At 37.3% G+C, this 27,691-nt stretch overlaps 1 protein-coding gene across 3 annotated transcripts in view; it reads right to left on the reverse strand.

The window, feature by feature from the left end:
- ATP8B4 (ATPase phospholipid transporting 8B4 (putative)) overlaps positions 1–27,691 on the reverse strand; it is a 255,071-nt gene that overhangs the window by 193,978 nt on the left and 33,402 nt on the right. For all 3 annotated transcript variants that reach the window (XM_059372800.1, XM_059372801.1, XM_059372802.1), the window contains exon 3: positions 6,133–6,191. In XM_059372800.1, coding sequence (XP_059228783.1) covers positions 6,133–6,191 — 59 coding nt within the window. The remainder of the gene's footprint in view (positions 1–6,132; positions 6,192–27,691) is intronic.

Consider the following 27,691-nt stretch of genomic DNA (forward strand, 5'->3'; position numbering starts at 1 on the left):
GTTGACATACAAACAAGGCTCACATCAATTCCCATTTTTTCTGGCAAGACTTCCTCAAACACTTTCCCTAACATTTACAAGCCACATCACACCATTAGGACTTAGCATTACTTTTCCTTGTTACCTATTACCAAGTTTGCTCTTATGGGTTAGCCTTCTGTCCTTGAGTAGATCATATATGCTCAGGTAGAGAGCAGAACCTATATCCCCTGTCCTGGTAATCCCAGCAGCATTAAATTAAATTAAATTAAACTAAATGCATTGGCATTCTAAGATTTTAAGGCCTTCTGGCAGGTACTTTGGGACCCACAAAAACAGCCTGCTCATCTCAATTTCCTCATTTTTTCAATTGAAGTATAGTTGACATGAAATGTTACATTAGTTTCAGGTGTACAACACAGTGATTTGACAACTCTATAGGTTACACTATGCTTACCACAAGTGTAGTTCCCATCTGTCATCATACAATACCGTTATAACTCCATTGATCAAATTCCCTATGTAGTACCTTTCATCTCTGTGACTTACTCATTCCATACCACTTTCCTTGTGTATGTTAATGCCTTTGAGCTTTATATTCTTCTTGTACATAGTCTCAAATCTTCTTTGGAAAGTAAGTCAGTCAACAAACATGCATGTTTCTGGCTTAGAGCAGGCACATTGTGAGTATACTGAATTTTGAAAGTCATTTTTATTTCTATAAAAACAAACAGGGGCACCTCTGTGGCTCAGTCATTTAAGCATCTGACTCTTAGTTTCCGCTCAGGTCATGATCTCAAGTGTCATGGGATCAAGCCCCCCTCAGGCTCCATGCTTAGAGGAGAGTCTGCTTGAGATTCTCTTTCTCCCTCCCCATCTGCCCCACCCCACTGTCCTGCACATGAGTGCACATGTCCCCTCTCTCTCCCTCTCAAATAAATAAATAAACCTTGGGGTGGGGGGTGAGGAATGGACAGTGAACCTTCAGTTTCACTCCTACATATAGGAACACAAAGTTTTACTGTTATACCAGCCTGGTCTCAGAAACACAGACACACCACTGTAATGTGGCCCTAAAGAGGTCCTTGTAACCTCAGTCAAGCTCACATACCCAGAAGAATGGTGAGCCATATTTTTCTACTCCACTCTTAACCACCTAAGAGAAAAAAAAAAAAAAAGTGGAAACATATAAAACCCTGTATAAATGGGTGGGAGGAAAAAAGTTTGTTTCGAAGGGAGTCTTGGTCATGTCATTGTAGCACTAACAGCTGAGAGAGCCAAGTTGTCACACTAATGAACACTCTTTGGAAAATCCAAATCATCATTGCTCTAGCAAGCACAAAAAAATCACAAGACCAACAGCAAATTCCATCCAACAACCATGATATTGACAAGACATTTTAAGATTCTAGGAGTAAGTCAGGGTATCAAAATTGCTATTTTTGGATGGAAGGTTTTCTGTATAAGCATGCAAAACTATTTGGTCACATTTTCACCAACTTATCTAAGCCTGCACAATTCCTAAATGGGTTCAACAATTTAGTTCAAAAAAAAAATCTTTTGGAACTTCTACTCTACATTTGTGCATAAAATACATACAGATATTAAGCATCCAGCTTGACTGAAGCTTCTAAGTTTGAGGCAGGATAACTTCCTCATGACTCAAATGAGTTCATCTGCCTTCTCAAATTCTGTTGAATTTGAGAACTGAATGAAGATGGTATGTGCCTGTGCTTTTTTAAAAAAGAAAAAGAAGAACCAGTGAGAAAACCAATGTTTTCCAATGTCATTTCTTTATTTTTAAACAAAATCAGAAAATAGCCATAATTAATCTAACACTTTTTCCTGACTTTTTTGACATCAACACATCTTAATAGAACTACAACTGTTTTCACAGCTTCCACCATTCACTTTGAACTCCTTTTAATAGGGATAATGGGTCTGGATGCTTGGCTCACTTTCACAATTTTTCTAACATTTTTAACATTAACATATTTTAATGCAACCACTGTTTTCATTACTAGCATTATTCATTCCTATTATTAACCAGGAAAACTTTGAACTCCTTTCTAATGAGAATAATAATTCCAGCACTTGGCCGGCTCTCCCTACACTCTCCAGTCCTGCTTTGCTGTACACGTCTGAACAGTCCAAAATCCTGTTTGTAATTTTATGTTTTCTACCTTCCAGTTTTCGCAATATCATGTCTAATTTACCAATTAATTTCACCTAGAATCATTAACCTTGCCTTTTGTTATCTCTTAAAAGCACTTTGATCATTTTTTAAGCCTATGCTGTATCCTATAACGTGCCTTGAAGCTTTAGGCTTCATTAATAAATTAAGGTTCTCCAGGTATTGAAATACCTTCCTTCAGCCTTCAAACAGAAACGTTTGCTTGGCCAGGCTTAGGGCTTATGGAAATCACACCATTTATCTGAGCTTTGTGTAAATTTTTCTCCCAAGTTCTCATTTACAAATGCTAAGGGTAAGATTTAAGGTCATTCTCAGACTCCCATTTATAAAATTTTTTATCTGATTTATTTGCCTTTGTCTCCAGAGTACAAATATTTTATAAGTAGATATGTGAGGAAAAGGAGAAGAGATTTAGGAACTTTGGGATTGGTCAAAACAACAGCATGGCATCATGGGAAAAACATGCTTTGGAATCTGGCCAATCTGAATTAGAATTCCAGCTTCACCACCTATTAGTTCTGGAAATGGAGACCCACTTCATTTTGCTTGGTTTTGTGGCCTGGTATGGAGCTGGGCAAACCAAACATCTGGTATGTAGCTGGACACATAGCTGTAAGAATGGGAGTCACTATCTAACTATGTGACCTTACCAAGTCACTTGAGTAAGATCTCTGTGTCTCAATGTTTTTACACACAGATAATATAAGTGCTCTGAAATAATATAAGTGCTCTTATTTATAGAATTGTGGTAAGGTTAAATAAGTTTAATATAGTAGAGTGCTTAGCTCAATGCTTTTCATATGGTGTGCTTTACATACTCCAGGTGTGTATTAGTTATTAGTACCACTATCTTTATTACTATCTCTGTTAGTCATGGATCTACCCATCAATATCCATGCCAAAAGTGTCAGGTCAATTTCCTAACCTTGTCAAATGCTTTGTACAGAGCAGGTAAATACCTCAATGAGGTACAGATAAATACCTCCTTGAATAATTTTCATTTCCACATGGCTTACTTGACAGGGCTGGGAGGGGGTCTCTATAACCACAATCATTTACATACACTGTTAGTCTGGTTTCTCTAACCCTTGCACCATCAGCAACTTCAACACCTTCAGTATCACAGAACTGCTAATTTTTCAGCATGCAAAACAGCTTCTACTACTTTAGCCAATTTTTCAGCGTCTTCCTAACGTTGCTATTACCACTATCTTATTCTATCTGATGCTTCAGATAGGGAATCAATAATTTATTGTGACTACTTGCCCACCACCTTGTTAGTTTTAAGAGAAAATCCGTATAAAATGTTTAGCACAGGGCCTGGTGCACAGCAGGAGATATGTATATATGCAGGTATATTTGCTAGTCTTGCTATTATCAAATATTTTATATAATCTTTAATAAATGGTCCTATGAGGAAACACCCTATTTCACAGATGAAATAACTGATAATTAGAAGCAAATTGAGTTCACAAGTTAGCAAATGAGAAAGGTTTCAAACTATGGTCTATTTTATCCTAAAACACTCTTTCTATGACATATGGGGGGACTTCACCAGTTGTCCTTGTATCTTTTTCGTAAAAAATTTCAGTTTATTCCCACTCTTTTTTAATGTTTAAGTGGGAATGTTGCTTTTTCAATTGTTAGCATTCCAAGTTTTGAGGTCTCTTCAAATCTACTTCCATTTGGTGTAACAGTTCTTTAAAGCTGGGCGAGGTTAAGCAAAAGGCACTAGGATTTCACCTTTCTTACAAATATATTCCATATAGCAAGTGGTTTAAAAGCCTTAAAACCAGACGTAGTCCCATCTCTACACAGAAAGCTCATAGGGTCATTGTGTGTTACTCTACTTTAATCCTTACAACAACTCTATGAAATTAGTACTTGTATCACCCCCAACTTGTAGCCAAATAGACTAGGACTGAGAATGGCCCCACAGTTCACCATATGGACAGCCATCCAGTTGGGAGTTCCCAAATCAAGACAATATCAGCTTTGTCTACTGGGGACCCATGCCCATTTATGGAGGCCTTCCTCATCCTTGAGCCATAGCAGTAATTAATAGACCAAGGATACCTGGGCCCCTCTCTGCTCTGCAGCCTCCCTTTCTCAACTCTTGTCCTTCTTGGTTTTGCCAGCTCATAATGCACTTTGTCCTTTCCTTTAAAGGTTGTTTCTTAGAGACCAAACTGCTTATATGATCTGCTACAGCCATAAAATATTGTTCTATCGTTTTGTTGTTAGGAAGCTCAAGAGAAAACACAGCTGCAGCCACAAATCTGTGTGCTTTTGTTCAATATCATGAAATCTCAAAAGAAAACCATCTCTGTATCATTGATGATCTGAAACCATCATGGCCAACTGTTAACATCTATTTAATCTGAGTGGTAGGCTTTCCTTATAGAGTTACTACTCACAGAATGAAAATACTTGTTACACACTAGAAAACAAGTAAACACAGCCATATACTTAAATGCATAATTACACCATAGCAGATTACTTATTACTGTTTTCCTTAAGGTCTTAAAATATACACATGTCTAGTCCTCTGATTTGGGGTTTGGTGGTCATGGCTTTCAAGAGTCATCCTTGACAGTTAAAGGACTAGCTATAGAAGGGATATAAAGGCATGGGGCCAATTCTGATGATGATGACAGAAGCCAAATAACTAAAAGCCACACAAAGTGGCATTAATCACCATGAGGAATTTTAGTCCCATTATTTAAGGCTAAGAAACATGTTCATTACCCTCCTGAGAAGGATTCCTTCTCCCAAGGGCAGACTTCTGTTAACCAAGTTTATAAGATTAACAAAGAAAATCAGAGTTCCAATATATTATTTTATAATGAGAAATCTGTCAAAGAGCCAGCATACTAATTCTTTGTCAGAAAACTTTCACTGATCAACAAATTATAATTAGATGATTAGCACAGTATGAGAAAAGAGGAATTGTTAGCTACCTTTGCTGAATATTTAATAGTACCAAGCTATAATAGACCAATGCATCCATCTCCATATATGAAAAATACCTGCCAATAAGAACAAAATGCTAAAAACTATCCATTGCTAGTGCCTAAATGGATACTGCCTAAGTTTGCCTGCCTTCAGAGTTATCAAAACCACCTTTGAATTGAGACTTTCTTTCATGAAATGTGCTGCTGTACTCGATCTTATAGTAGGTCTTACGAGGCAAATGTCACCCACAAAATCAATTCTATTAGTTATCTTTATTAGAGCTTATAAAAGATTCCATGTAGCAACTTAGGTTGAGTCATAGAAAGATGAGAAGATCTTTATGAGGGCCATCCTGTAATTCATGAAGTTGTTCATCAATGTATCACAAGTTCCTAGAACAGTGCCAGTGACTTAATAGATAATATTTCTAATAAAAATGCAAAAAATCCTCATTTAAAATTTTTTAAAAAGTAGTTCAGTATAAACTTGAATCCCATACATTTTAACTAATCATCACTTCTCACTTGATAAACACAATCATTCAGGACCTGGAAACTCTGTCCTACACGTACTTCTCCAAATTCAGCCTGAGTTACTTACAGAAAATCCCCCAAAGCTATTTATCACCCATCAGCCAATACCACCACTTTTATCACCAAGAATTACCCATGAGGGTAACCATAGAGGCCCATGTTTATATTTTCCTATGTGTTCTAGTGGCCAAATCAGCACCAAAATGAAATAAACATCACTTCTTTAGAAAGAAATTTTTTATCTTCTTCCTATATCAAAGGGCATACCAACCACTCTTACTGCAGGACAAAAATAAGTGTATAAATAATGTTAAAATCTGTATTTATAGAAATATACAGGACCCTGATACTAAAATGGGTCTAAACATAGTAAGTTTTTGGTGAAGTCATAAAGTTCTAGAAGGCATGAATTCAACTGTCCTTAAGGTAGAACCCATCCCAGCATGTATGCGCTGTGTATGTTTTACTCACTGCATACTGGAACTTTTCATTATATTCACGGTCATTTGCTTTCACGATCCGTTCCACTTCTAAAGAGAAAGAGAAATCAGGCTGAAATTAAATTTTTGACACGAAGAAACATATAACTCATTAAACTAATATCACTTAGGTTACTTTGATTGTCTCAAGGTTTCAAGAATTCTTTCCTTTAGAATTTGAAGAGCATTGGTTTTTTCCAGCCTAAATGCTGGAACATGTGTTGGAAAGTCCCAAAATGGAAAGCTGAAATGTGTCTCATAGTAATTCTGATGCCAGCCATAAAACAAAACATTATGTGTCTCCAATTTCTACATCCCTTTAGCTCCACAAAGACCCTTTCTCTTAACTCCAAGTAGTTCCTAAAGGAGAAGGCTGCTGAAAGTCAAACACCACCTGGGAAGAGATTATTTTTTTCCCTACAAAGTGAAAAAATACAATATAGCCAAACAGAACCATAATGAAGGGACCGGTGTAGTTACTGACCTTATGGTCACTGAGCAAAGGTGATATTTCTAAACAACCCAGGCATAGTGAGAGTAACTGCACATCACCAGGAGATGGAAACTTGCCCTTTGCTGGAAGTAGCTTAAATAATATCTTCGGGAAACAAATGCAAACACCAGTACAAAAAAAAAAAAAAATAAAAGAACAACAAACTCAAAGATTATGATGGTGCATAAATTAAAATTTGCAGAGGGAAAGAAGAGACAGTGCTCCCCAGAAACACTAGCAGAATACATGTTTGTAGTAGAAGTAGCAAGTTCTTGCTCCGTTTTACTGAATTCAGAGTTGACAAAGGAGTAATGATGGAAAAATGAAAGCTATTGGATGAAGACCAGCAAAAAATTTACCAGATGTCAATGTTGAACATTCATGATGAGTGACTTGATCATTTCACCTGGGATTCTCTTAATCTCACAGTTCTCCACCTGGGTAAGTGATAGATGGTAAAAAAGTATAGGGATAGTGATAAGAGTCCAAGTTTGGAGAAGGTACATACAACCACAGAATTAAAGAAGACTGGAAGATAGAAAGTAACTTAGAGTCATATATTAGGGATGGGGGAAGGAAGAGCAAGGGGAAAGCAAAGAGAAGAAGAGCTAAAAGTAGAAGTGAGAGGACAAGAAACAGGAGGTGAAGAGGGGAAGAAAGAAAGGAATATATTTTATCCCCATCACCATCCTCCAAACACCAGGCACCGTGGCTTGTAAGAGTTGACTATTTTTTTCCTAAAAGTCCCAGAGGAATGCTAATGTCTCCACAGTCTCTTTGGTTCAAGTCTCAAGTATGACGTTGTGTTCACTTCTGAAAACTGCTCTGACAAATGACACCCTGTCTTTGGTTATAGCTGAGTTTCTACCTTTGCAGAATGTGTGTCTGACATCCACCTACATGGCTCTCTTCTTACCTATTACCTATGTATTACCTATGTATTAAAGTCAGTGCTCTGTGACTGCTCATGTTTTCAAGGCTAGCTCCCCTAATTTCTGGTAAGAATGATATTGGACTGATGGCCACAGCTAACTAACCACACTGAGTGGGCTTGCCCCTAACATATACAACTCTGAAATCCAAAACTCATGCAGAAGCAACCTCGTAACCAAGCATCCCTCAAATGAAATATTTCAAACCTTGACTATAAAGATACATTCCTCCCCTTCTTACTGGATCCCTAACAAAAAGCAAAAATATCAAAGCCCAAAATGGTATTTTGGAGGGTGAGGGTACTTAAGAAGCTTGGACAATTTGTTTATAAACATTCCTACCTTAACACAGGCATAGTAAAACTGCTGAGAGGAAAACAACAGATGTTATTAGGAGGGTGAAGGTTGGGAGGACTCTTCTGCAGGGCAAAGGTCAACCTGGCCCACCTAGCATCCTGCTTATAATGTAAAGATTAGCTTTAGCTATAAGTCAAAACTTTGATATGTTAATTTGTATTTATTCAATTGCCTTTAGTTTACATCATACACATTCAGATGATGATCATTTTTAAATTTCTCATTTATACAAAGCACATCCAGAGATAGAATTCTATAGTTCTGCAGCTAATTTTGTTCACTCCAAAAACCAGAATCTTGACTCCTGTCCAATGTCTCCATGTAAGCACCCTCCCCAAGAACTATAACCCTTTCCCAAAGCAGCCAGAAGAGTAATTTCTATACTATGAAAGTTTGAATGTTCTTTTGGGTGTCCACATTGCTCTTGTCCCTTGAGACTTTGTTAGAGCCAGTAAATCCTCTTTTGGCTTCTAAATCATTATTATATCTTTGCTCTGCACTTCCAGTAGGTACAGTCCTTCTGAACAGAGTCTTTATTAATAAACCATGGCATATTTCCTATCCCCTCACTAAGCTCTGCAACATTCTGACTTTGTTCTACATCCCTACAGATTTCTGCCTTTAACTTAACTATGCTAAGCCAAGAACTAACAATCTTCCACGTGCTAGGACAGTGGGTAAGGGGATAGAAACCCCTCTTGGCAATAAGTCACATCCTATAAGGAAGGGAAGCTAAAAATGAATCCTCCATAAACAACTCCCATTGATAATTGCTCAGAGGTTCAATGACTTAATGCTCAATATTTCATTGGCATTGCAGGACCCTTCCAGCTATGAGAATACTGTAAGAAAAGTACCCACCAGGAGATTTAGGATCTACTAGAGTAAGCTCACTGTTACATAACTGTGATAACACTGAATTTGTGTGGTTCCAAAAAGAAGTAAAGTGATACACAGGATGTATAAAATATAGTGAGCCCACATCTGTTTTAAGTGAAGTTCAAAGACCTTCCAGTTCAAGAGAGCAAGCAAGTATGTCCTTCTACCTCACTTCCCATCCAGGTCTCACTAAAATAACAGCAATATGTTTTTTAAAAGAATAAAAACATAACAGTGCTGGAAAACAAGAGTAGAAGCTAGCAGATGTTCATAAATTTTAAAAATTCCGAGTGAAGCCCAGAGAAGTTCCAAATTCAGTCAATAAATACAAAGGTTTAAAATGTGCTATGGATAGGGTGACAGTACCAGTTTATGCATATTGTCTTGACAAAATAACTTCTCACTTTCAAAGTTGTCTTGGCTTAGAAGATAAATTATCTATGCATTCTAGTTTTGGGGTATCACCAGAATAATTAAAGAAAATTGAGCTAGCTGGGCCCCCCAAATACTCCTACCCTTGCTCATTAAAGAGATTAGGCAACATGCCTAGGGAGGAAACCAAGAATGGGTGTTCAGATCTAAGAAAGAAGAAGTTCTAAACCTCCACATCAGCTACAGGAGACTCAGGTCCTAGTAAACCCTGCCTTACTGAGGCAGCTGTGGAATTTGCCAGGCTATAGACTGAATGTTTATGGTCCCCCAAAATTTCTCTGTTGGAACATTCCCTATGAGATGATATTTGAGTGCCTTTGGGAGTGATTAGGTTATGAGGGTAGAGCCCTCATGAGTGGGATTAGTGCCCTTATAAAAGATGTCCCAGAGAGTCCCCTGCCCCTTGCATCATGTGAGGACACAGCAAGAAGACAGCCATCTATGAACCAGAAACCAGGCTCTCACCAGACACTAGACGCATTGACTCCTTGATCTCGGACTTCCCAATCTCCAGACCGTGATAAATAGATTTGTTGTTAATAAGTCACCCAGTTTATGGTATTCTGCTATAGCAGTGAGAAAAATCTAAGACATACAGAAAAACCTCCCTGCGAGCTGGCAACATCACCAGCCTTCCAATTTAAGGGAAAAGGCTAGCGAGGGGAAAGACCTTTGCAACAGCCTCTTATGTAAACACAAACCACTAACTGTAAGCCAGCAGATGTCTGAGAAAACTCAATACCACAAAAGACAACGATTCAAGAAGAAGAGATAATACTGAAAATGGATGGAGAAAATAGTTTTTATGCTGATTAGTACCTTGAAGTTATTCAAGATATGGCATTCATGAAGCAAGAACAAGCTGATAGGAACAAAGATACAACAAGAAAGAGTTCCTGGAAATTAAAACTACTTAATGGAAAAATAGATAGGATAGACAGAATGAAAAACAAAATTGAAGAAAGCTCTTAAAATACATAGCAAAATGAAAAAGAGGAGGAAGATGTGAAAAAGAACACTTACAAGAAGGGTACATAAACAATGGCTAAATAGAAATAATCAAATAAACAGAAGAAAATGTCCCTGCACCAGAGTTAAGAGCTGTCTTCAAAGTGAAAAAGCCACCAAGACCCAATCAGGATGAATGAAAAGGGACCCATGGTTATCTACAAAATTTTGAGCTCCAAAGACAAAGAAAGTATTTTAAAATTTCAAAAGAGAAAAAAAAATGGTTAGCCCTAGAGACCTAAGAATTGGACTAACATGAAAATTCTCATCAGGAGAAAGAAGGATAGAAGACAATGAAGTGATGCCTTCTAGTTTTAAGGAAAAATATGTTTGAGCTCAGAATTCTATACTCAGCCAAATAATCAATCAAGTGTGAAGGAGCAATAAGAACACTTTTTCAGACATCCAAGAGTGTTTACATACAAGATCATCTCCAAAACAATGACTCAAGAATGTAAAACAGGGTAATAGTTTAAATGTTAAAAATAAAGGGAGTCAAAGAAGATATAGAAGCAAGGATGATGACAACTAAAGTCAACAATGAAAATAAAACTACCTGATGTGATCACCTACATACCTGTTCTAAGTGAGCCACAAATTCTACAGAAAAAGGAAAGTCTTGTCTATTTCCATTTATTTCACAGCCTATATAGCAAAAATAAACCAGTTTCTCAGGAAAAGTACAATTATGTATTAATTCTTGGCTCAAACAATAATTTCTCTGAGAAGTCTTCATAAGGAAGTCATTGTTTGATACAAAGAACATAAAATGCGTTTTTAAGAGCTGTGTTTTGTAAAAATTCTAGAGATCTCATTCCAAACACAATTCAGAGGAGCCAATGCTAGAGTTTCGTACTCAGTCTCTACCTAGCTGATTAAATTCAGGCATGTATTTTAGGATATTTAGATGAATAAATAAGCTGCAAGTCCTTCCATAAATCACCCTCATTATTATTTCTCTCACCTGCACTTGTGCTAAATGCTAAATGACTGAGTTTCAAATAGAAATTCCTAAAAAAAAAAAAAAAAAAAATGCTGTGTTGCTAGCGGAGTACAAATTCTTGGGACAGAAAATCAAGCTGGTAATAGTGTTAACATTCCTTTGTGATAGCTGAGGAGCCTAACAAAGACATTTACCTAAATAGGAAGCTATCCTTCATCATTTCAACAAGTAAGGAGAAGAGCCATTAGCAGAGGTAGAATTGTCTTAGACACTTATTTTGAATCTACTCTAGAATACAGAAAAATAGGCATAGTAAAAAATAGGTAATTAAACCCACGAAGACCTCCTTCATACAGGATAATGGAAGTAGCCTCCACTTTCCAAAACTCAAAGGCCTGCATAATTTGATGCCTGCCTCAATCAAATAAAAGATCAATGAAGCAGTCCTAGAATGTTTATCTTTGAGCCATATGATTACTGTTACCTTATCCAAGATAACTAAATAAGGATACCTCATTTATTTTATGAAGTGGTCATTTAGAAAACAGTTAAATGTTAGGAAACATTTACCAAAAAGAGTAACCTTAGTTTTAGGATAAATGACAAGTAGTCTACCCTGTCCCTGCCTACAATAATTATCTGATCCTGCAGATGATAGGTTTCAGATAATAAAACCACATCCACTTATGTATGTACATATGCTTGTCTTTCCATTTGGAAGAAAGAGTTTCATCAAACACATCCAAGTGTTGGGGCAAGTGGGTGGCTCAATTGGTTAAGCATCTGCCTTTAGCTCAGGTCAAGATCCCAGGACAAGATCTCAGGGTCCTGAGATCAAGTCCAATGTTAGCATCTCCTTCTTCCTCTGCCCTTTTCCCTGCTCATGTTTTCTTTCTCTTTTACTATCTCACTCTCAAATAAAAATCTTTATAAAAAAGTTTTTAAAAAAATCCAAGTGTCATCCAATCACTAAAACACAAGTTTGAAAGACGGGAGGGATGTAATACAACCCTGCTGGAAATTTTTAACCTCAGTTAAGATGTTGTTCTTTGTTACCAAGACTTTGGGGACCCATTAAAAACGAGAATTTGATGACCAAGCATGCATAGAAGAGGAGGAGGTCTGGAGCTTTAAGCCAGAGGCCAGAGATCTTCCTTCTACCAACTATGCATGTAAGCATGTTTTAACTCATGACCTCTCCTTATCTGTAGTTCCTCAGAAAAATAATGCCACTTTGTGTTGACATCATTATATAAGAAAGTACATGGGGGCTTAAGTGGGTACGAGAAGAATAAATGAAAGAAGATGGGATTGGGAGGGAGACAAACCATAAGTGACTCTTAATCTCACAAAACAAACTGAGGGTTGCTGGGGGGAGGGGGTTTGGGAGAAGGGGGTGGTATTATGGACATTGGGGAGGGTATGTGTTTTGGTGAGTGCTGTGAAGTGTGTAAACCTGGTGATTCACAGACCTGTACCCCTGGGGATAAAAATATATGTTTATAAAAAATAAAAAATTATATTAAAAAAAAAAAGAAAGTACATGGAAAGCACTTTGCAAACAGAAAAAAATAATTAAAAAAACATTTTTCTAAAAAAAAAAAAAAACAAAAAGAGCAAGTAAGTGAGAAAAAAATCACCCAAATTTGGATAGTCAGTCTTAAATTGTATTATTATTTCTCAAACAGATCTGAAGTAATTTTCTAATTTTCTTAGTGGAAACTGGCAAATACCCATTGATTCTTCCCCAAGTTGTTGGAGGCAACACCCAACCCCTAATCTGGGCTCTTCTCCTTCATACTATAATAATTTAGACAAGATCCAGCTTCTATTTCCAGCAGGCATCTATGTCTTTTTTTCTCTTAGTTTTTCTATGAACAACTCCCAACACCTTAATATTTAAGACTAGTCAGTGAATTCAGTAGCTCTGTTAGAAGACCAAGAGTAAGAAGGAAGATTTAGGAGGCCTCCATTGGACCCATAAATGATCATAGCAAGTACAAATTCCTAATTAATGAACACAACTGTCTTTCTTCAATTAAATCCAGAGCATTTTGTCCTTCACCAAATGTGGTTTGGGAGACAGTCTTCAGGCAATTGGCTTTATATCCCCAAAATCATGAAATGATGAAGCACCACAAAAAATCTGGGGGCTCTGTATAAACCCTGATGACAGGAACTTGTACTTCCTCAACAAGGTTGGTCCCAATCCAAAAGCTGAAGAATGTCTCCAAACATGGAGTGTCATTTGGGGTTTGGGGTTGTTGGTTTTTTTGGGTTGGGTCAGAAGTCTCAGAAAAATACCCTCAAGCCAAATCAATAACTTAAGCTTTTTCCTTTCTGTATTTTCTTTCATTCTTCACAATCTGGTCTCGTGGTTGGGAGCCAAAGCAATTCATTAAAGACATGAGGAAAGAACAATGAGTGGGGAGAGCTTTAAAGAAAAGAGTTCCCCCACCCTCCAAGATTTCCTGATTTGACTCCAAAAGCACATTCTGATACAATTGAAAAATATGTGTCCTAAATCGGGGTTTCCTATTGAAACCCAGTGGTGACCTGCAGCTGCTGGGACTTATTGACATTTGAACAGCAAACTAAAGAGAATTGAAGCAAAAGAGAAAAATCTTCCCACAAATTTTTTTTATTCTTGTCCTGACAAAAGAGCTTGGAAACAGAGTTAGGGGATTCAAACAAATACTAAAAAGCCTTGGGTTTGTTTTCCTCTTGGCTGAGCCAATTTGCTCATCAGGTCCAGATATTTGGAAAATTTGATTTATTGGAAGCTCTATTCCTCCCATGGCTTACTATAGCTTCACAAAGAAACATAAAAATTTTTAACTAGTTCATTCTTCTTCCACCATGCACGAATTGGATTACATAAGTTACAAGTAAAAATCGATAAAATCTTCATATAAGTCTGCGGTATATTGCTTTCTGTAAGTATAGATTCCACAACTAGAGAGTTAAGAATTACCACAATATAATGTTAATAATAGCAGCTAGCATGTATTGAGCACTGGTTAAAAACTAGATACTTTGAGAACTGTTTGGCATACTTTATTTCATTATTCCTCAGAACAATCCAGGTACCAATAGGTATATGCTATTATTAGTTCCATTTTATAAATGAGGAAAAAAAGTCCTCACAAGATCATGCAATACAACCAGATTTCAAACACTGAGCTGCCTTCTTACGAAAGCAGTGTGAAAGAGATTTTGGGTATCAGGAGATGTTAAATGGCACTGTGCAGAGTTGACCGGGAAAATGCAAATTGCTGTGTGCCTGTATTCAGAGGTCAAGGAGAGGAAGAAGAGGACTCTGTTATTGAACGCCATGCTCCATGGTCTACCTCAAACACACACTCCCTCCCCATTAGCCTTGCAGCCCTGTGACCTCTCACATTCCACTGCTTCTAGGCTTCTCTCTGCTTCCTGGTAGAGGCTGCCTCCTCTTCTTGGAGCCTTTGGGCAATCCTTTCTGAGAAAACTCTCCCAAAACCCTGTTCAAAACTTACTGCTTTCTTTGCACCCTTTCTCATATGGGCCTAATGCTAGGCTATTGGGTTTTATTTCTATTCTTTTATAATTTAATTGTGTATAGCAAAAAAAAATGCATTTTTATGAACTGAGCCAGGATCAGAGTATTTTCTGTGAAGATGAAAAATAGCTGTATCTTCCTACAGCATTCCCTTTCAGAAAGAAAAATAAAATAAGGATCTATCCCAAGAATCACAAGAGCCTAGAAGAAGCTGGAGGACATTTAATTTTCCACTGTGAGACACATTCTGGCCACCCAAGGGAAAGCATGCCACCTGTCACCAAGTGAGAGCAAAGAACCCTAGGTAGAAAAGAAAGACACAGGACAAGGAAATCGAAAGACATCTCTTCCAATATCTCAGGGTTTGCACAGGAAGCTGTGTTTTTCAAAGCTTAAATTTGTTATTTTGAGATGAAGGGGGCTTATAAATTGGGTTTCTTTAGTACATATTGGTTTCTGTGCCTCGGACCCATGAATTCATGTGGCAATAAAAATCTGATCGAGCCAAGACAAGGGGATTTATTCCAGAAATATTCCAGAAATATTTAGGGATCTCCTTTGAGCAAGGCTCTCCTATAGACAGTGAAGAAAAAAATCAAGACAGCAATAGCCTTCGAGGGGTGAACATGTCCACAAATACCCACATAGCAGGGAAGCAGAGGAGATGCCCAGGAGCCATGGAAACCAGAGAAAAAGAAAGTCAGGTCCACAGGGGTGGAGAAAAGGCATAACCACCTATCTCAAGTAGCTCTGAAGGGAATTGATGCAGGTCAATACACACTGGGGAGTATGGTAGGTTGTTTTGCCAAGCTCCTTATCCATGCCATTTACTGAAAAAAGGAATTTGGTAAAGGTGGTCTGCCACCTAAGATAAAATATGGACTTTTCAAGAGGACATCTCCAGTTCCCCAACCCCGGTCTCTTCTAGCAAATAGTGGATCCCATGTGAAAAGACCAAAAGAAAAATTAGCAACCTCACTTTATTTACCTACTAGTGAAGCATGTGGAGAACATATGTTTTAGAAGAGACACAGTGGAGCCAGAACTTTGGGCAAAAAAGAAATCTGCCTACTTCCCACACTCCCCTCCCACTCTACCTTCTACACTCTGGTCCAAGTCATCCTTTCGCTGTCCTCCAGCCACTGCAATAGCCTGCCCTGGGCCTCCCAGCTTCCTCCCCTGGCCCCATAATCTATTTTTAATAGGGCAACCAGACTGATCCTTTTCCAATTGTATTTGTTTCCTATTGCTCTTCTAGCAAATCACCACAAGCTTATAACAACACAAATGTGTGGTCTTATTATTCTGGAAGTCAGAATTCTAAAAAACAGAGCTCACAGAGCTAAAAATCAAGGTGTTTTATCAGGACTGAGTTCCTTCTAAAAGCTGTAGGAGAGAATCCATTCCTTGCCTTTTCCAGCTTCTAGAAACTGCCCACATTCCTTGGCTCATGGCCACATCACTCTGACCTCTGTTTCTATGGTCATATCACCTTCTGACTCTCCTGCGTCCCTCTTATAATCACAGTGGACCTACCTGTATAATCCAGGGTACCCATCCTATCCCAAGATCCTTAAGCATATCTCCAAAATTTATTTTACCATGTAAGGGAATATATTCACAGGTTCCAAGGATTAAGACATGGACATATCTGGGGGAAGGGGCATTAATATGCCTACCACAAGAATCATCTTTTCTCTGCTCAAAACGTCCAATGCTGTGGCACCTCAAGAAACAAGCAGGTTCTTATAAAGGAATTCAGGGCCCTGCTTGATCTTCACACACTTACCCCATTACAACCACCAAAAGCCCATGGACAGTGAAGCTAATAAAGCTTAAGCTTCAGAGCACCTCACTAGCACTTTCATTCCAAAACCCTGGGAGTCACACTAGAAATGTGTTTGTCCAGGAAATCTTACTGTTTCCAACAACATGGATGGGCCTTGGTGGCATCATGCTAAGTATAATAACTCAGACTGAGAAAGACAAATACTATCTGATTTCACTTATACGTTAAATCGAAACAAACACAGAAAAAAGAGACCAGACCTCTTGTGGTTATGGGTCAGGGCAAGGAGAGGGAGGTACAAACTTCCAGTTATAAAATAAGTAAGTACCAGGGATATAATGTAAACATGATGACTGTACGATATATGTGGTATGATATACAGGAAAGATATTGAGAGATTTATTTTTTTTGAAATAAATCAAATGTACAATGTAACTTACATTTAATGTACAAGGTAACTTACTTATTATTTGATTTTGTTGACTAGCTTTCTTCCCCCCCACAAAATTGTAAGCTCCATACAGGTTGAAGTCTTTTTTTTTTTTCTTTTCAAAATCTGTTTTGCTCACAGCTGTATCTGAAACCTTTGGAACAGTTTCTGGCACATAATAGATATCCAGTCAATACTTATGAAATGGTTGGATTGATAGATAAACAAGCAAATAAATGAATGAACTACCACTCAAAGTTCTCATTATCATAAGACAACCAAAACTACCACAGTCAAACAAGATCATTCCAGCTAAAATAATTGAAACATGGTATTTTCATCAACTTATCCACCTTAAAGAATGTAAATTTACGATTCACAGTAAACAACTGCTGAATTATTAAGGGTACTTTTCTTTATAGAAAATACCATTTTGGGATTACTTCATAAGCTTTAAGATTTTATTTCACCATTGAAAGATTTCAAAGCATATTTCAAAGTTAAGCCCAGAAATAAAAATTATCATTTCCTTTAAATTAGGAAGCTCTATTTGAACAAATAGCAAACACAACATTACACAAGAACAAGGTCCAGCAGGGGACTATAATTCAAATAGCACTTACTAAAACTACTCAGAATAATAGCAATCACAGCTACAAATAAGAATTTGACATATGCCAGACACTGGCTCAAATACTAAATTAAGGAAGTATTCTAAGGTTTGGGTCCATGGCAGGGATCTGAAAGTATTTTTTTAAAATAAATGACTATAATTCTAGGGATAAAATTAAGGATTTTTCTTTTACAAAACCAAAGTATAACAAATAGAATATTATTGGGAATACTAAAGAAAGAAATGGAGAACTGGAACAAATGCATTTACAAATATGTTCTAAGTCCAATAAGTATATATGACACACAGTGTTCTAAGTATAATTTTATTATTCACTATAATGAGGTAGTTCATAATGGACTCATTTTTATGTATATGTCATGGCTAATATTTAAACCTATTCTAGCCAATAACACTGATTTATATATTCCTTAACCATTATTTTCTTATTCAATTCACTATTCTTTATTCCTTATTTATACTTCCTGATATATTCAAATACTCCTATAACTACTACAGAACAGTAATATTTAATGTATTCTCCTGGTAAGCTTATAAGACATTATTAAAAATGTGTTTTTAAGTTTCCCACTACAACAGTGTGAACTGTGTCAGGATCAACTCATCTGCTGAGAACTTTAAGAGCTAGATGACATATACAAAATGTTTGTAAATGTTTGTAAATGTTTGAAAATACATAGAACAAAATCAGACAGAACATGAAAGGCCAAGAACCAGCAAAGTACTGAGATAAACCTGATATTCTCGACCTTTCCCCTTAAGGTATTTTTTAATTCCTCAGCTTCCCAGAGGTGAGAGAAGACAACAATTAGAGTTCAGAACCTAGCAGGGAAGAGGAGCCTTGGTAACACTCGAGGTTTCTAGTTGACTTCTGAAGGACTGCGTTCTAGGAGTAAGAACTAACAAAATTAGATGATGCCTTATAAATACTGAAACCCAGACTCGTACTATCTCAGTGTCTGACTGTATCAAGATGATCTGTTCCTTCTCTAATTGTGTCTGAGAGGAAAAGTAAATTTTCCTCAAGGAAGATAACATTATCCAGATCCCCTACAATTTTTTCATAGGCAAGTTCTAGGTTTTAATAATAAATTAGTAAGTATGGCAGGGCACAATATCAAACTATCAAAAACCAAGAGAAAAATCTAGGAAATGGAAACTGACCTATATATGATCTAGATATTGGAACCATCATACATGGACTTTAAAATAATTGTAATTAACATGTACATTAGAATAGATGACAAAATACAAATTACCAAATTACACATAAAACAAAAAACAAAATGTATAGAATTTGAAAATACTACAAGTAAGCATTCAATATAGGAGTTTAACAGCACATTAGATACAGCAGAGGGAATAGTTGTAAATTAGTGATTAGAAAATATAAAAACTGTACAAGGAGGGAAGAAAAAAGTTGAAAATATCAGAAAAAAGCATAAGCACAGAGAGACGTGGTAAAAGTTCTATCAGATGTATAACTGGAGTCCCACAAAAGAGACCTGAGAGAATAGGAAGTAGTAACAATATTTGAGAATATTCTGAGAATTTTCCAAATTTCCCAAAGAAATCAAGGTGAAAAACTCAGAATCTCTATAAATTGCAAGCTTGTTAATTACAAAGAAAACCATACCTATGCCCAGAATAGTAAAAATGCTGAAAAACAAAAATTAAGTTTTTAAAATAGCCAGAAAACATATCACTTCAACAGAAGAATAACAAGAATGTCAGCTTACTTTTCTTTTTTTAATGTAATTTTATTTTTTCAGTGTTCCAGGATTCATTGTTTATTCACCACACCCAGTGCTCCATGCAATATGTGCCTTCCTTTAATACCCACCACTAGGCTCACACAACCCCCACCCTTTCCCCTCCAAAACCCTCAGTTTATAGACTGTCAGTTTACTTTTTAAAAGAACAAGTGGAGATCTGAATGTGACAGAATGGTACCTTTAAATTGCTAGAAGAAAAGACTACCAACCTGGAGTTCTATGCTCCATAAAAATATTTATCCACCCAGCCTGGGTGGCTCAATGGGTTAAAGCCTCTGCCTTCAGCTCAGGTCATGATCCCAGGGTCCTGGGATCAAGAGCTGCGCATCTGGCTCTCTGCTCAGCGGGGAGTCGGCTTCCCTTCCTCTCTCTCCGCCTGCCTCTCTGCCTAATTGTGATCTCTGTCAAATAAATAAATAAAATCTTTAAAAAACTTTTATCCAAATATAAATGCAAAATAAGGATCTTTTTCCTAATGAAAAGTGACTGAATTCACTACCATTAGTTCCACATTTTTTAAAAAATGAAAGGAAATCTTCAGGCAGAAGGAGAATTACTCTAGATAGAATCACAGAAATGCAGAAAAATGAAAAAAAAACTGAAATGTTGTAGGTAAAACTACACAAATAATGAACATGTTGACAATAACAACAAGTTATTTGTTACTGCTGTCTTGTTAGTTTTACAATACACAATGAATTAAATACATGATAACAATGGCACAGAAATAGATAAGGAAAGTTAAAATGCTCTAAATTGTTACATGGCTCACAAAGTAGTAAAAGTACTGACGTTAATCAAACAGTTATGTCACAATCCAAAAAATAACCACATAAAGAACATTAAAAGAATGCTAAGTAACGGGCGCCTGGGTGGCTCAGTGAGTTAAGCCACTGCCTTCGGCTCAGGTCATGATCTCGGGATCTCAGGATCATGACCTGAGCCGAAGGCAGAGGCTTTTAACCCGCTGAGCCACTCAGGCACCCCTCAAACTGTATTTTTTTAAAACCACAATATATCACATCTTAAATTTAAGACATTAAAGGGCTGAAAGTAAAAAGAAAAAATATGTAAACATTAATAAAAGGAAATCTGGTATCACTACACTAATACCAGATAAAGTAGACTTCAATATATAACAATTGCTAGAGATAAATAGGACCATTCCATAATAATAAAAGATCATTCTTCTAGGAACATATAACTCTAAATTTGTATACATCATAATGTAACCTAAAAATATATAAGGCAAAAACTGACAGAACTAAAAGGAGAAATAGACAAAGTTAAGAATATCTTCATAAACTAAAATATGGCTATAATGGTTAATTTTAATGTGTCAACTTGACTGGGCCATGAGGTGCCTAGATAGATAGTCAAACAACATTCCCCATGTGTTTGTGAGAATTCTAACACGAAAAAGACCTTTAAACATTTGATAACCTTTAATGCACATGGCAGAATAGATACTCTGTTGTTCCAAACATTCCCCATGTGTTTGTGAGAATCCTAACACGAAAAAGACCTTTAAACATTTGATAACCTTTAATGCACATGGCAGAATAGATACTCTGTTGTTCCAAACTACAGAACAGAAAGTAAACTCAAGGATGTGAAATTCTAGTTAATATGTAGAAAAATTTACTGTCCAGAGGATGATCTAGCTCTTACAGTACATGCTTGAACATGTTAGAGTAAGTAATCAAGGAAAATATTAAGCAACACTACAGGAATAAATTGTCAAGCTGGAAGAAAATTTGGACAAGATGATTTTGAAGACCCTCCTAATTTCCAGGTTTTATCATTCTATACAACCTGAAATTATATTAACAGAATGCTTAGATTAAAAGAGTACCAATTAGAAATAAGGTAGAATATTTAGGAAAGAGGACACGATGGACACCACAGATTTAAAAGTTATCTCCACAGAAATGAGTGGAAGCCATGACAGAAGAGCACTCCTCTGAGGAACACACTATACTGACAGAAGAGGACAGAGGACAGAACCAGGGGCAATTCCACCACTGAGGTCCAGTGAAGGAGACAGGGTCATAGCAGTCTGAGAAGGAAGAATTTCCACAAGAGTCGTGAAGACCAAGAAAAAAGAGTGTTCAAGAAGAGAATATATACCCCACCTCCAAATCCACAGAGAGGTAATAAAGGATGGTGTTGAGGAACAGCACCTTTAGAGAGTCTCCAGTGACTGGTGATTTTTTTTTTAATAGCAGCCCAAACTAGACTATATCCTGAGTAATAAAACACCAGATTGCTCAAAGCCTACATAATACCTCAAATAGAGCAGCACACAACTTTTGGAAGTATATGAGAGCCAGAAGAAATCTCTTTTTTAACACTTTCTATTTGTAACTGTACACAATGACTATGATAGCAAATTTTTAAGTATATAGTTTACTCTCTGTACAAAGGGGGAAAAAAAGACTTCTTTTTCAAAGAAATTTAAGCACAGCATAAAAATCTAGACCACAAGGTGGACTAAGAATAACAATGCTACCTCTTGCTTCCCTCCAAGTTGAAAAGCTGATGAACTAACAATGGGATAACTTGTGCCCTACAATACTTAGGATAAGAAATAAATATTCAATGTCTGGAATAATTATGTTTTGGCACAGAAATTTAGTAAAGTGAAATGAAATGGATTAGGCATTTCTCCTTCATCTGTAGTGGAACCAAATAAAATTTCCCATGTCTTGTTCCCTCTAGATACCAAAAAGTTATGAAAATGTGCAGGAGAACTAATTAGAGAATACTAACTCCAACGGTGCCTAGGTGGCTTATTCGGTTAAGCAGCTGCCTTTGGTTCAAGTCATGATCCCAGAGTCCTGGGATCTAGCCCCATATTGGGCTCCCTATTCAGCAGGGAGCTGGTTTCTCCCAAACCCCCGCCCCTGCTCATGTTCTCTCTTGCTCTCTGTCTCTCTCTCTCAAATAAATAAATTTTAAAAATCTTTATTAAAAAGAGGCAGAAAGAAAAGAAAATACTAACCTCAAAGTTTTAAGAGTTTTTGTAAAACTAGCACTGTCTTAGTATGTCACTGACTGGCAAGTACTGATTATCACTTCATTCTAATGACCTCATTTTTGGTTTACTACAAAAAATAGAAGGTTTTGAAAAAATTATATCCATTTTTCTAAACAAATTATTGTATTAGAAACCAAGTTCAAGGGGGTGCCTGGGTGGCTCAGTGGGTTAAGCCCCTGCCTTCGGCTCAGGTCATGATCTCAGGATCCTGGGATCGAGACCCACATCAGGCTCCCTGGGAGCCTGCTTCCTGCCCCCACCCCCCGCCGCCTGCCTCTCTGCCTACTTGGGATCTCTGTCTGTAAAATAAATAAATAAATAAATCTTTAAAAAAAAAAAGAAGAAGAAGAAAGAAGAAAGAAACCAAATTCAAACAAAAATTAATACCTTCACAAGTATAATTGCAAAAGTACTTAATGAACTTTGGATTTGTTGTTTTTCCATAAGGAATAAACACAAGCAAAAATAACACTCCTTAAACACATACATTAATATACATGCACTTTTATATGCATTGATATGGTGCCTATAAGGGTAGGTTCCATCTTACATATCTTTTATATCACCATCTTCTACTGCAGGACCAACCCACTATCTAAGTAATATAAGCTCACAATAATGCCTAAGAAGCTGGAATATAAATTCCAACCAAAGAGCTATTTATTTTGTAAGCACAACAGATACATCACTTAGGGCCCATAATACTTTGAGGGACACAAAAATGTTTAAATTTTTATTTTAAGACCAGAAGAAAAAATGAATATAATAATGGATTCATAATAATAAACTTAACCTTATAATCTTATAAAGGTTGCATTTGTCTTTTTAACCACACAACTGTAAAATATACTTTAGTATTTTTTGGAGGAAGGGGTCAACAAATACCAATGATAGACATAATATGACCTACTCCACACCCGCATAAACATATGGAGGAATTCCCTGCGGAGTCATGTGTGCTAGGTCCACAACCTCCACATTTTGGAACCTGGAACAGCTTTAGCCAGTTTAAAGACAACCTGTAATTATCTACCTCTCTTCCTTCCCATGTTACCAAACTACATGAAATCTCATTTAAGAATTTTACACAAGAATAATTGTCTTCATAGACTTGGAAATGATTTGTCTTGGACCTCCCATATGACCTACATAGAAAGGACATTTACCAAGAACAGAGAACTTTGGAGAAGATAGTGCAGGAGAACCATAAGCTCACTTTGTCCCAGAGAAACAAATCAGGTAACACCCACATGAGTGTAAATAATCCAGAAACCATTAGAAGGCTGGCAGAACTGACTCTCCACAGCTAAATGCAGAGAGGAGGACACATCAAAGAGGATAGGAAAGGTAGAGGCATAGTCCGAACTTCGAAAGATCTATGGGACTATTCATGGAAGGGAAGGGACACCATGGGTGCAGAAACTGGAAAGAAACAGACTCTCACAACAGGCACTCCAGGTCCACAGAATTCCCATAACATTTGCCTTTGAAAACCAGAGGGGCATAATTTCTCAAGTTCTTATAATCAGCAAAGCATAACAACTGGAACTTAAAAATCAACCTGTTCCACTCTGTAGAGCATGGAGAGTCCCTACGCTAAAAGAGACAGCACAACAAACATCCCAAAGGACATACATAATCTGAAGTTTACAGGAACATGACTTGTTTACTAATCTCAGAAAATGTACTGGAGAAGCAGTAGTCCTTGGGAGACTTCTCAAGGAACACAGGAGCTGTTGGACACTAATTCCCTCCCCTCCCCTCAGCCTAGACACAGGGATCCCTACAGGAACCAGCATAGCACGAACACCTGCTATCTAGCTTGCTAACAGCTATGCCCTGCCACTGCATTCTCCAGGGTCCTGTCCCTTCAGCCAGGTTCTCACTCAAACCAGACCCAGACACAAATTTTGTTAACACCAGCACCCTAGCCCCAGCACTTCTGTGGATCTGCCCCTTCCAATATGTCCCTGGTCAGAACCCACCCAAATTGATGTCACAAACCTGGCAGTATGCAAGCAGCCCAAGAGGGGCTGGTAGCACTCCAAAGTAATTCCTGCCTCCAGGGAGAGGGGACAATAACCACACAGACCCTTTCAACTATGGCCCCAGGAAGACATGTGGTCTGATTACAGGCTCCACCCACAAACTTTTTGAGGGGACAATGAAGGGAAAGTGCTCTGCAGTTTGAAGCAATTCCATCTCTGGCAAATGCCTAGTCTAACGCAACTTAAGCCCATGGTAGCCCCAGCCTGACCCACTAACAACAGGAACCAAATCCTGCCCACTCCAGGCAAAGAGGGCCATTGCATTTGACTGGACTGAAGACAAATGTGGCTCAGCCACAAGAGAATGGTGCACACAATGCACATAGGAAATATCTCTGAAGCACTAGCTTCTGGTGAAGAAGGGACATTGCACTGGATAGCACTAAAGGACCTCTTCTTCATAATTTCACTACTTTCAAGAGCAGAAGATCTTGCTAACCTTCCTAACACATAGAAACAGACACAGAGAATTACATAAAATGAGGAGACAGAGGGGGCACCTGGGTGGCTCAGTGGGTTAAAGCCTCTGCCTTCGGCTCAGGTCATGATCCCAGGGTCCTGGGATCGAGCCCCACATCGGGCTTTCTGCTCAGCAGAGGGCCTGCTTCCCTTCCTCTCTCTCTGCCTGCCTCTCTGCCTACTTGTGATCTCTGTCTGTCAAATAAATAAATAAAATCTTTAAAAAAAAAAATGAGGAGACAGAGGAATATGCCCTCAATGAAACAACAGGGCAAAATCACAGCAAGAGACCTAAACAAAATGGAGATAAGTAATACACCTCATAGAGAATTTAAAGTAACGGTGACAAAGATACTCACTGGACCTGAGCAAAGACTGGAGGACTTCCCTGAGACCCTCAACTAAGAGAAAAAGAACTTTAAAAAGAACCAATCAGAGATGAAGAACTCAATAACTGAAATTAAAAATACATTAGATGGAACAAGAAAAAAAAAATACACTACATGGAATAAATAGTAGACTAAAGGAAGAAGAACAGATTATCTACCTAGAGGTCAGAGTAATGGAAAATAATCAAACTGAATAGAGGAGAGAAAAAATAATTTTAAAAAATCACAATAGACTTAAGGAACTCAGTCCCCATCAAGCATAATAATATTTGCAATATAGGGATACCAGAAGGAGAAGAGAGAGAAAAGGAGGAAGAATATTAATTTGAAGAAATAATACCTGAAAACTTCTCGTATCTGGGAAGGTAACAGAAATCCACCTGCACAGAGAGCCCCCAACAAAATCAACCCAAGGAGGCCCACACTAAGACACATAGTAATTCAAATGGCAAAAAATAGTGACAAGAAAACACTTGAAAAGCAGAAAGAGAAAAGAAAACAGTGACATACAAGGGAAACCCCAGAAAGCTATCAGCTGTTTTTTTGGCAGACACTTTGTAGGACAGAAGGAAGTGGCATGATACATTCAGTGATGAGAGGAAAAACAAACAAACAAACAAACAAAGAAAACAACAAAAAACTTCAGCTAAGAATTCTATGAAGCAAGACGATCATTCGGAATAGAAAGAAAGATAAAGGGGGCGCCTGGGTGGCTCAGTGGTTAAGCCACTGCCTTCGGCTCAGGTCATGATCTCAGGGTCCTGGGATCGAGTCCCGCATCAGGCTCTCTGCTCAGCAGGGAGCCTGCTTCCTCCTCTCTCTCTCTCTCTCTGCCTGTCTCTCTGCCTACTTGTGATTTCTCCCTGTCAAATAAATAAATAAAATCTTTAAAAAAAAAAAATCACGTTTAAAAAAAAAAAAAAGAAAGAAAGAAAGATAAAAAATTTCTCAAACAAAAACAAAGGAATTTATACCACTAACCCAGCCCTACAAGAAATGTTAAAGGGGACTCACTGTGTAGAAAGGAAAACCTCAAGTATGAGTGAGAGAAGTGGGAAATGCAAAAACAATAAAAAATAGGTGCATTTTTCAAAATCAGTCAAGAGATCACAAAATGAAAAGATAGAAATTATGACACCATGTATCTGAAACCTGAGCAGGAGGGTGGTGAAAAGACTAAAGAATGGGTTCACACTTAAGCAACCATCAACTATTATAGACCACTACAGGCATAAGATGTCATATATAACCTAACAGTAACCACAAAAAACTGATAATATATATGCAAAAAATAAGAGAAAGGAATCCAAGTATATCATTAAAGAAAAACAGCAAACTGTAAAAGAGAGCATGAAAAGAAAGGAACAGAAGAGAATTACAAAAACCACCATAAAACAACTAACAAAACAGAAATAAGTATATACATATCAATATTTACTTTGTAAATAGAATAAATGTTCCATTCTCACTGGTTTTATTCAACATAGTACTGCAAGTCCTAGCCACAGCAGTCAGGCAACATAAAGAAACAAAAGTCATCCAAAATGATAAGAAAGAGGAAAACTTTCCCTATTTGCATATAACATGATACTATATGTAGGAAACCCTAAAGACTCCACCAAAAAACTACTAGAGATGGAGCACCTGGGTAGCTCACTCCGACACTCAGTCAAGCAGCTGCCTTCAATCCCGGAGTGCTGGGATTGAGCCCCACATCAGACTCTCTGCTCAGAGTCTGCATCTCCTTCTGCACCCCCTTCACCCATGCTCATGTTCACGCACATTCTTTCCCTCAAATAAATAAAAATCTTTAAAAAACTACTAGAACCGATAAACAAATTCAATAAAGTCACAGGATTAAAAAATCAATAAACAGAAATATATTACATTTCTATCACTAACAATAAAGTAGCAGAAAGAGGAAGTAAGAAAACAGTCCCATTTATAATTGCACCAAAAATAATAAAATACTTAGGAATAAACTTAAACAGAGAGGTGAAAAACTTGTACTCTGGAAATTATTAAAATGTTCATGACAGAAATTGAATTTAACACAAATGAAAAGATATTCTTTTGTGTGTGAATATAAGAACAAATATTGTTAAATACTACCCAAAGCAACCTGCAAATTTAATGCAATCCCTATCAAAATGCCAAAAACATTTTTCACAGAACTAGAATAATCTTAATTTTGTACTGAAAGATCCTGAGTAGCCAAAGCAATCTTGAAAGAGAAGAACAAAACTGGAAGTATCAAACCCCAGATTTCAAGATACACAACGTGGGAGCAGCCACCTATATAAACCAATTAATAACAAAATCAAAGAAACACATCAACAATAATACAATAATAGTAGGGGACTTTAACACTCCCCTCACTGAAATGGACAGATCATCCAAGCAAA

Source organism: Mustela nigripes, chromosome 13, assembly GCF_022355385.1.
Source record: "Mustela nigripes isolate SB6536 chromosome 13, MUSNIG.SB6536, whole genome shotgun sequence".
NCBI lineage: Eukaryota > Metazoa > Chordata > Mammalia > Carnivora > Mustelidae > Mustela > Mustela nigripes.